The sequence below is a fragment of the Biomphalaria glabrata genome, chromosome 5, assembly GCF_947242115.1.
Source record: "Biomphalaria glabrata chromosome 5, xgBioGlab47.1, whole genome shotgun sequence".
Classification (NCBI taxonomy): Eukaryota; Metazoa; Mollusca; class Gastropoda; family Planorbidae; genus Biomphalaria; species Biomphalaria glabrata.
In genome coordinates, this window is record NC_074715.1 from 17,866,247 (window position 1) to 17,878,678 (window position 12,432).

Here is a 12,432-nt window from a genome sequence, read left to right on the forward strand (position 1 = left end):
TACATTTTGTTTGTTAACAGCGTTTTATAGATTAAATTATTATTACTCACAACAACATTCTAGACTCACAACAACATTCTGGACTAACAACAACATTCTGGACTGACAACATTCTGGACCCACAACAACATTCTGGACTCCTGAAGATATGAACATCTCAATAATGACACGTGTTAGCCCAGCGCCCTGGAGACAAGCTTAGCTCAGAACTAAAATATAATTCCTTTCGCTAATGGAATGTCTTTAAATAATTGAAAACCTAAAGGTTTCTTGTGGACTCGGTCATATCCTTTAGTTTCGATCATTCAACAAACATCCGAACAGTGGTAGCAGTCTAGGACAAGTGCCGCATTGACAGTGCAGATGTCCGGAACTTTCACAAACTTAAAACAAATGTGCAGACTAAATCTATTAAAGAAGGAAAATGATGTTTTTAGATACAGATACTCTTTTTGTTTATCATCCCTAGCTTTAAATAAGTCTATTTTCTCTAAAGAGGGTAGAGGCCTAAAAAATCTTATTAGGGTCTCTACTAGCGTACCCCGACCCTGCCTAGGGCTCCAGCTTTAAATGAAGTCTCCCTTCACGACAAATTCTTGCCCATTCAAACACTCGTCACAGAACTACAAGAGAAACTAACACTGCAAATAGTGTGTGTGTGTGTGTTTAGTCTTACGAACCACTGACACAGCAAACAATTATTTATTTGAAAGAGAACTCTTAAAAAATCAAATTATGTCTATGACGTAGATCACATGGTTTGTCACGTGACTAGAAGCTTTGGTTCCGTTGTTAGAATTACTAAATAAGTCACACTTTTGGCATCACAAACTACCGAGAACGATAAAGTTCAGAAAAGACAATCTAATAATCTAGTTCACAACTAACAAAAATGTAACGGTGAAAGTAATTATCAGGTCTTGTAAATTAGTTACAAACTAATTTTTTATTTGAAACAAATTTAAAATTGACCTAACGAAAGACGAACACTAAGACTAACACTAAGACCAACACTAAGACGAACACTAAGACGAACACTAAGACTAACACTAAGACTAACACTAAGACCAACACTAAGACCAACACTAAGACTAACACTAAGACTAACACAAAGACCAACACTAAGACTAACACTAAGACTAACACTAAGACTAACACTAAGACTAACAGACTATTTAGTACACGTTTTGTTTGTTCGTTGTTCTTACAATCTATTAAAGTTGACACCACACACACACACACACACACACACTCTTCTGTAGTCTCAATCAAGCAAAATATAGAAAGGTATATGCCATTGTATTTATGCCAACTAATGTGGGCTTGACACGTGAAGGTATTGATTATAATAGACTTTTGGAATGGGTACTTCAAGAGGAACTGAACACTTGAACTGGCATACTGAATATTTCTTGTTGATCGAGCCCAACATAAGCTCAAGATTGACATAGTTGGCGATAAGCTGAGAGTAGCTTTGAATAAAAAGAAATAGAAAGAAACACAATTAAAAACAAAGACAAGATTCTTCAAATGAAACCAACAGAACTGATTCCATTTCCCATGTACTAAATACAACCAACAGAACTGATTCCATTTCTCATGTACTAAATACAACCAACAGAACTGATTCCATTTCCCATGTACTGAATACAACCAGCAGAACTGATTCAATTTCCCATGTACTAAATACAACCAACAGAACTGATTCAATTTCCCATGTACTAAATACAACCAGCAGAACTGATTCCATTTCTCATGTACTAAATACAACCAACAGAACTGATTCCATTTCCCATGTACTAAATACAACCAACAGAACTGATTCCATTTCCCATGTACTAAATACAACCAACAGAACTGATTCCATTTCTCATGTACTAAATACAACCAACAGAACTGATTCCATTTCTCATGTACTAAATACAACCAACAGAACTGATTCCATTTCTCATGTACTAAATACAACCAACAGAACTGATTCCATTTCTCATGTACTAAATACAACCAACAGAACTGATTCCATTTCCCATGTACTAAATACAACCAGCAGAACTGATTCCATTTCCCATGTACTAAATACAACCAGCAGAACTGATTCCATTTCCCATGTACTAAATACAACCAGCAGAACTGATTCCATTTCCCATGTACTGAATACAACCAACAGAACTGATTCCATTTCCCATGTACTAAATACAACCAACAGAACTGATTCCATTTCTCATGTACTAAATACAACCAACAGAACTGATTCCATTTCTCATGTGCTAAATACAACCAGCAGAACTGATTCCATTTCCCATGTACTAAATACAACCAACAGAACTGATTCCATTTCTCATGTACTAAATACAACCAACAGAACTGATTCCATTTCCCATGTGCTAAATACAACCAACAGAACTGATTCCATTTCTCATGTACTAAATACAACCAACAGAACTGATTCCATTTCTCATGTACTAAATACAACCAACAGAACTGATTCCATTTCCCATGTACTAAAAACAATCAGCATTTCGGAGTAAACGTTGGCCTCCAACAGCCACACTGATGTACATAGAAAATAAGAAGATGCTGAATTTGGACCCTGAGTTTTATATGAATGTAGAATACATTCAGAAGAATACAAGACACAATAAAATTTGAAGTTAGGGCGAACTAATGGAATTATAATGAAATAATAGAGTCATTTTAGAGGTTTGTCTTCACTTATAAATGAGAAACGCATTTTTCCTAATTATTGAGTCTTACTGACGTTTTGTCTAATTAAACCATGATATTTATATGAGGAATAATTGATCTCATGATCTCATGAACGCTTTATTTTTATTCCGGATCCCTGCGGAAACTTACAAGACGACGTGGGAGTACTTAGTGTTATTTATGTTACATACACTGGTCACATGACTTTCCTTTTGTTGATTCTCGATTTTTACTTCAAAACATTTTTTTTCTCGTAGAAATATACTGTTAAGTTAAACTTACTTATTTGATAACTTTATTCCTACCAAATCAAACCAACCAGGAAAGCTAATGACCTGCTTTAATGACCTGCTTTAATGTAAGTCACTTATTAACATGATTAAGTTTAAACATGAATACGTAAATACATATTTTCGTAGTTAATAAGTAGGTTATATAATAGTAAAATAAAGAGGGGCCCTTGGGAATAAGTCATTTTCACACACTAATTTCCGCACAAACCTTAGAAACATTTTATACAATCAATTAACAGTTGCATATCAATGTAACCTAGATCCATGAAAAAAACAACACTTTGGTTTATATCTCCATGCATAAAATATGCGAACATATTTTAATTATAAAAAATTGTTAGCTTTCGGAATTCCAACTGTTGTACATTTATATATTTGAAGCTTACGTTACGCAGGTTCAACAGTACTTACCACGAACTGCATCTTAAAACAAACTGATATTCTTTTAGAAGACTATAAACAAACTTTGCTATTTCCTTCAAGATGAAGATATGAAAATTTAATTCTGATAATGGATGTAGCTTTTGAGAAAAGACTTATGGGAAATTATGTTCACATCATTTTCAAAATGGTTTAGATTTACATGCATACAATATGTATGTTCAACATTGAAAAGAAATAAATAGTGTTTCCTTTTAGATGAGTCAAAGTTCTTCTATACACGATAACTGATAAGGTTCACTTTCAGATGACTCTAAGTAGTTTCGATTGTGACAATGTATAAGGTTCACTTTCAGATGACTAAAAGTAGTTTCGAATGATACAACTTATAAGGTTCACTTTCAGATGAATAAAAGTAGTTTCGAATGAAACAACTTATAAGTTTCATTTTTTAAGATGACTCAAAGTTGTTTTATATATAATAACTTATAAGGTTTACTTTCAGATGACTAAAAGTAGTATTTTAGACCGCAACCGATTAAAATTTTTAGTTTCAGATGACTAAAGTAGTTTCAAATATAGTAACTTATAAGGTTTACTTTCAGATGAATAAAAGTTGTTCTCCAAATATCGAACACGACAAAGACGTTGTTAGATCGGATTTTCAAAAGCGCTTTTAGTTTTCAGATCTTATTGTGCAAGACAAAGTGATAAATCAAAAAATTTAAAGTGGCTTTTCACAAGGAAAGTAGCTAAAATTGAAAAAAAAATGTCCTCACATTTGAAAGTACAGCCACTTGCTATTTTAACCCCACAGACCACATCAATACTTTGGTGTGCACGCCATTACAGTGTTCAATCTAATACCATGCCTTTAGATTACAGCCCAAAATAGTTCTCCAAAATCTCCCATTTCATTTTTCCCTCTTTCAGTGGCCAGATTTTTTTTCTGGTCTAAACCTTCAAATCTTTCCATCTGAGCGCCAGAGTTTGTAATCCATAGAACGGCACTTTTAGTTCCATTGATAAATTGCTGGTTTTAACTGAGAGTCTCACGTGACAACACAGCCAGACGATAGAACTGATGTCTAGGAACTAGATCTGGGAACAGAGGTAAAGAACATCTAGTTGGAAAGGACATTAGTAAGGGCCATGTCACCCTCTTCTCTCAACTGGACCGCGAATGCATTAATGTAATGAAATTATACAGTATGTGCTTATAGTTAGTTTAAATTACGTATTTTTCATTGCGCTATAATGATTGGACTAGGAATCGTTGCCTCAGCAACCACAACTCTCCTAAGTCTGGATTCGAACTTAAGCCCCTTGACAAGTAGCAACGCGATGTTTGCCCCTCAGCCACAAATATTCGAAATGATTGTTTACTTTTGTGTTCACTAGTGAAACGGTCCTACATACAACGTCTCCATCCACACTGATAGTTGTGTTGACCACTTAAAAGGCATTCATTGTCTCCTCTAATTTAACAGTGTGAGAGAGACCACTCAATCAACTTATGGTTCTTTGGCGCATCCATTGTAGCCCATTGGGATAAAACACCTAAACATTGTTTACCTTCCCTAGTAAGACACACAAAGGAGACCTCTTTCATAGAATAGTACCATACATCTCTGACCGGTCCTTTCTAGCATTCTTTTGAGTTCTCCAATGGCACTACAGAGACGGAGAAATTAGACCTGGACCCCAACATATCGCCTTTACTTGAATTCTGTCAACACTCAAAGGCGACTCGGTTTTCCAAAATGTATAACTGATCATTCAAACTGTTGCATTCCTTTTCTTGCCGACATTATAGAGACGTTGGAGAGACGTTATTAGAACTTTGTTTCTTAACGTCAAAAGTACAACAAGAGAATCAATGGACAGTTGTCTGGGGGAGAAAGGAAAACAAGGCATTCTAAGACACGCACATTTCTCCCCCACACCATCAGACATGCACATTCCTCTCCCACACCATCAGACATGCACATTTCTCTCCCACACCATCAGACATGCACATTTCTCTCCCACACCATCAGACATGCACATTCCTCTCCAACACCATCAGACATGCACATTTCTCCCCCACACCATCCGACATGCACATTCCTCTCCCACACCATCAGACATGCACATTTCTCTCCCACACCATCAGACATGCACATTCCTCTCCAACACCATCCGACATGCACATTTCTCCCCCACACCATCAGACATGCACATTCCTCTCCAACACCATCCGACACTCACATTTCTCTCCCACACCATCCGACACTCACATTTCTCCCCCACACCATCCGACACTCACATTTCTCTCCCACACCATCCGACACTCACATTTCTCCCCCACACCATCCGACACTCACATTTCTTCCCCACACCATCCGACACTCACATTTCTCCCCCACACCATCCGACACTCACATTTCTCCCCCACACCATCCGACACTCACATTTCTCTCCCACACCATCCGACACTCACATTTCTCCCCCACACCATCCGACACTCACATTTCTTCCCCACACCATCCGACACTCACATTTCTCCCCCACACCATCCGACACTCACATTTCTCCCCACACCATCCGACACTCACATTTCTCCCCCACACCATCCGACACTCACATTTCTCTCCCACACCATCCGACACTCACATTTCTCTCCCACACCATCCGACACTCACATTTCTCCCCACACCATCCGACACTCACATTTTTCTCCCACACCACCCGACACTCACACACTAAAAATAATAACATTCAATAATCCGGACCAAATACATTTCAACACACACACACAAACACATTTCAACACACACACACATATACATACATTTTAATCTTGCCGTCTGGCCGGGTCAGTCGTGGTCACTTGGTCTAGAGACAGATCTGATCAGATCAACTCGTTGACCTACTGTAGTCATTTTATTATCTCTACACAGTCTAACCCCCCCCCCCTGCATGGGTAATGGTCAGTCTTAGTTGGACAGCTGGCCAGTCAGAAAGACATTAGAAAAGAAATGAAGGAAAACAAAGTTTGTGTTTTTGTTCCTATTTTGGGACTGTGGACATTTACTTTTGTCTTTTTCTTTGTTCTCATTATGCTGTTGGAGGGCTCAGGAGGACAAGACTAATATCTCGGATGAACTGCGCAGTGGTTTCCCAGATCGGCCAGCTCTTCATATAGTTTTGTTACATAGGAGCCCAGTATCTTGTTTTTGTCTCATGATGGAAGATGCAGTCTTGAAGGAATGGGTCGGAATAGTCTGGTGACACTCCACAAGGGCAGTCTGGTGACACTCCACAAGGGCAGTCTGGTGACACTCCACAAGGGCAGTCTGGTGACACTTCACAAGGGCAGTCTGGTGACACTCCACAAGGGCAGTCTGGTGACACTCCACAAGGGCAGTCTGGTGACACTCCACAAGGGCAGTCTGGTGACGCTCCACAAGGGCAGTCTGGTGACACTCCACAAGGGCAGTCTGGTGACACTCCACAAGGGCAGTCTGGTGACACTCCACAAGGGCAGTCTGGTGACACTCCACAAGGGCAGTCTGGTGACACTCCACAAGGGCAGTCTGGTGACACTCCACAAGGGCAGTCTGGTGACACTCCACAAGGGCAGCTTTCACTCCCTCTAATTTTCACCTTCTGAAAGGTGTGACACTTTCTGTTGTGTTCGGTTCTCAGGCGAAAGATAAGACATTGATCATGTCAGGATAACTTGTAATAGTGGTCATCTTTCAAGTGATTTGGATGAGTAGCTTGTCCAGTTGTAGTTTATTCTATTCACTATTAGTAGCTTCATGTTTTGTCCAGAAAGGTTGCAATTTTCGATCGTGTATTTGTTCACCCGCACTTACAGCTTAATTACAGCTTACACTTACTTACAGCTTACACTTACTTACAGCTCACACTTACTTACAGCTCACACTTACTTACAGCTCACACTTACTTACAGCTTACACTTACTTACAGCTCACACTTACTTACAGCTCACATTTACTTACAGCTCACATTTACTTACAGCTCACACTTACTTACAGCTTACACTTACTTACAGCGTACACTTACTTACAGCGTACACTTACGTACAGCTCACACTTACGTACAGCTCACACTTACGTACAGCTTGTACTTACTTACAGCTCACACTTACTTACAGCTCACACTTACTTACAGCTCACACTTACTTACAGCTTACACTTACTTACAGTGTACACTTAGTACAGCTTGCACTTACGTACAGCTCACACTTACGTACAGCTCACACTTACGTACAGCTCACACTTACTTACAGCTCACACTTACTTACAGCTTACACTTACTTACAGCTCACACTTACTTACAGCTCACACTTACGTACAGCTCACACTTACGTACAGCTCACACTTACTTACAGCTCACACTTACTTACAGCTCACACTTACTTACAGCGTACACTTACTTACAGCTTACACTTACGTACACCTCACACTTACTTACAGCTTACACTTACTTACAGCTTACACTTACGTACAGCTCACACTTACGTACAGCTCACACTTACGTACAGCTCACACTTACGTACAACTTGTACTTACTTACAGCTCACACTTACGTACAGCTCACACTTACGTACAGCTTACACTTACTTACAGCTTACACTTACGTACAGCTCACACTTACGTACAACTTGTACTTACTTACAGCTCACACTTACGTACAGCTCACACTTACGTACAGCTCACACTTACGTACAGCTCACACTTACGTACAGCTCGTACTTACTTACAGCTCACACTTACGTACAGCTCACACTTACGTACAGCTCACACTTACGTACAGCTCACACTTACGTACAGCTCACACTTACGTACAGCTCACACTTACGTACAGCTCACACTTACGTACAGCTCACACTTACGTACAGCTCACACTTACGTACAGCTCACACTTACGTACAGCTCACACTTACGTACAGCTTGTACTTACTTACAGCTCACACTTACGTACAGCTCACACTTACGTACAGCTCACACTTACGTACAGCTTATACTTACTTACAGCTCACACTTACGTACAGCTCACACTTACGTACAGCTCACACTTACGTACAGCTCACACTTACGTACAGCTCACTCTTACGTACAACTTGTACTTACTTATAGCTCACACTTACGTACAGCTCACACTTACGTACAGCTTGTACTTACTTACAGCTCACACTTACGTACAGCTCACACTTACGTACAGCTCACACTTACGTACGGCTCACACTTACGTACAGCTCACACTTACGTACAGCTCACACTTACGTGCAGCTCACACTTACGTACAACTTGTACTTACTTACAGCTCACACTTACGTACAGCTCACACTTACGTACAGCTCACACTTACGTACAGCTCACACTTACGTACAGCTTGCACTCAATTGTTATTTTTTTATATTTCGTGGTGATAACTTTGATAGTTTTGAAGACCATAAATTAATTATTTTAATGTCAGAGCTTTTTTTTAAAGTTCTGTGGGATTCACTTCTAGAGGCGATAAAACAGAGAAACCAAAGATTTTTTAAAAAATATTTCGTGCTCAGTTTTCCAATGTTTACATTTGTTGCTAGCCCAAACTAGGATAGTTTAGTTGCACAGATTTCTTTTGTTCTTTAATTGCTTTCAAATTACATTCGCGACCAATTTACAATCTATTTTCCTAATTCGGCAACTACATTGTAAAGAATCTAAGGTTAGGCTAAAATAATTGACTTTCAGTTGAGTTAAAGCAACAAGAGAATAGCTGAACATTTCTATATAATCGAAACTTACTTCAAATTGAGCTACAATATTTTTTCTTTAAATTTTGTTCCATGTTTGAACTATTGAGCTTTCACGTCAATTTTTTGCTGACCTCATTAATACAATTACTATGCGTCCCGAGACTGGTGTGGGCATAGACAGTAAGAATAAAGATTTCAAAGTGTAGATTCTAAATGTGGTGTGCTACTAACTGCTTAATTTCAGAGTGTGCTTTTTGATATTCAAACTACATACTTTTTATTTATTCTTCAATGGAAAAATACTTTAAAATATTTTACTTATGCAACTCTTACTTTACCGTATTTAAAGTCTTAAAAATACATTTATTATTAACCAATTTTGTACGTTATTTAATATCCACAAAATACAGTTATTTATTTAGGAAAGGACAAAATAAAGTAAGTCAAATCATCAAAGACATAACAACATGAAAGCTTAAGCTTTGGTTGTTGGACATAAAAATATCAGATCAATTAGACTTCAGGCTGATCTGTCAGCTGGTAAACTATCCAACAAAATCATTAACTATGAATAATTTTGAATCTTCGACCTTGTAATGAATATGAAAAAGTTATTTTTTTCACCACTTGCTAATGCTCATATACCTGCGACTACAAGATAAAAGAACCTGTATACACAAGCCTTCCCCACAGTTTCAGAATGACTGAGTACTGACAACACACCATTCATAAAAACTTCTGTGTGTGTATATGTCCCAGAACGTTGGACTTTACTAGTAAATAAAGACATTGAACTTAAAAACTTCGAAGATCATGCATTTCGTGTGAGATGTAAGCCCATGTGGGTTATATGCGGACTGTCACTCGTCTAGGGCAGGAGAAAGGAAAACCAAATGAACGCAAGAACTATGAACAATTTCTGAACAAAGTTTTTACTTTTGTTGTTGTGATACCATAAAATTCGTTTTTTTTTTTGTTTTTTTTTGCAATGTATTTTTTGAAAAATAAAGTGGGAAAAAAAAAAATTTTTTTTTTACAAATAAATACAACTGGTAGGAGGTACCCTTGCGATCTAAAAATGCCAAAAACATAAAAAAGCCACATTGTTGTTGACTTCAAATATATCAGTTCAATTAATTATCCTCTATATACTTTTTTCGGGCGCAAGCCATGTTACAAAGTTGTAGAATGTGTATTTGCACGTGTTGGTAAAAATGTGCATATTCACATTTATTCTGTATGTACCTAATTGCGTTAGTTTGTTTGTATGCTATTAGGTACAAAGGTATTATAACATTGTACAAAGGTTGGACTGAATCGATCCCATGTTATGGCGGCTCAACTCTTCGATACAAAAGTAATCGGATTTCATTAAGAGCATTATTGGCAAGCTGTAGTTGTTAGTAGGCCAGGTAGGAATGGGTTAATGAAAGCCTCTTATGTGTATACTCTCTGACCAATTATATTCCAATAATTTGGTGAATTTTTGATAAATGTATATATTAAACACAATACGGCCAACACAAACACGGAAGATATACAATGACTATTAATACAAGTAAAAGAGGCATACGCCCCAGACTTACATAATGTAAATGCCTTAAGGTTAAGTTTACATCCAAAAAAAAAAAAAATTAACTACATTCTGCATGAAGATGTTCACTTCGCTGATAAGTCTATACACCATTTTTTGTTTGAAATATATCTTTTTTTTTTAAAAAAAAAAAAAGCACTGTATATATATATATAAATATAATGATATGAAAGGCTATTTATTATACATGAACTTAGAATATGAATAAATATATGGGAATTCCACTAACCAGAACAAAAACAAACACTCGATATTTTTATTACCGACTCGCAGCATCTTTTTCATTAATTAAGGGAGAATCAAAAGTATCATATTTAGAAATGATTTTAAATTAGATAAAACAACATCATTTGAAAACAAGATATGAATTGCATAAATCGTGATTTAAATACGTATTTATAAAACTACACTTACTGGCGGGGGTTAGGGCTGTTTGACCTAGATCACTACTAACAGAGGCACTGCTTCTTGGGATCCGACCTGTCGACGATAAAAACAAATTATCACACCGATTGACAACAACGAATCAAGTAAAACAAATATTACAAGTTCCTTGCATTATTCTATCTGTGGCGGCTATATTCATTTAAAAAACAATTAGTAGGCCCTATTAGTGAGAAGGTGGGGAGGTAGGGGCGTAAAGGGGAATAGATTCGAGGCCCTGAGAAGTCAATTAGCTGTTGAAAGAGAATTAAGTGTTGTTCATATTTCTCATGAGGTGCTGATGAAACGATACCTTGGCAGACGTGAGTTGAAGGACGTGATAGCGTATTCGATTACATCGATTCTTTATTTCTAAAAATAGATGAAGTGGATTCTTTATCTTTACATGTTATCAATGTATACATATCTAAGGATGTCCCTCTGACTCAAAGAAATGTAATTCCATGAACTTAATTGATGTCACATATACATCGACCCACTAGTAAACTTGTTTTTTTTTTATCAATTCATTTCTAATTAGTTTTTCAAATAACGAGTCACTTCTGATTTTCTTCAAGGGCGGATATCTATAAATAACTAGTTTTGTTTTTGTATAACCTTGTGCAGACAATAGGAAGTGTTGATGATTTAAGCGTTTTATGCAGTCTACGATAATTTTCATGCACTTTTAACACTGTAACTAAACAGTCGTAAACCTTCGGCTATAGCACAATGTACTTTTATTTATATAGTTGACAACAGTGCTATTTTATAATGGAGTCCATGACTTTATTTCGTCTATTTAGTGCTAAATGTCACGCCCTCTACCGCTCTTGTTATTTTCTTCGTTGTTTTGTTTTCCCTTTACGTGTTCCAATACTGCCTCCACATTTCTCTATATCGCTTTCTATCGATTTACTATTCGACTGTATTTTTAATGACTTACAGTACACAATGTAAACCGGAACTTACAAATCGAAAGTTAATCAAAGAGAATATTACTCTTTTAAATGCATTGTGAAAATCCTCAATAATAATAGTAGTAGTAGTAATAATAATAACTACAATATTGATTACTTTGTTTAAGTCATCTTCCGATCCACGAGTATCGTAAAATGGGTTAGCAGGAGTTCGTACGGTGTGTGTGTGTGTGTGTGTGTGTGGGTGTGTGTGTGTGTGGGAGGGTGTAGGTGTGGGTGGGTGGGTGGGTATAGGTGTGAGTGTGGACAAAATACACAGATACATTAATATGTTTTTAACAAATACTATGTTCTCTA

The 12,432-nt window shown here is 37.3% G+C and overlaps 1 protein-coding gene across 5 annotated transcripts in view; it reads right to left on the reverse strand.

Annotated features, from left to right (window-relative positions):
- The window catches only part of LOC106066613 (uncharacterized), a 188,279-nt gene that overhangs the window by 73,569 nt on the left and 102,278 nt on the right, over positions 1-12,432 (reverse strand). For all 5 annotated transcript variants that reach the window (XR_008778244.1, XR_008778246.1, XR_008778245.1 and 2 more), the window contains one exon: positions 11,147-11,212. Coding sequence is in view for 2 of the 5 variants with exons in the window: in XM_056031276.1 (XP_055887251.1) it covers positions 11,147-11,212 (66 nt within the window). In the remaining 3 variants the exon portion in view is untranslated. The remainder of the gene's footprint in view (positions 1-11,146; positions 11,213-12,432) is intronic.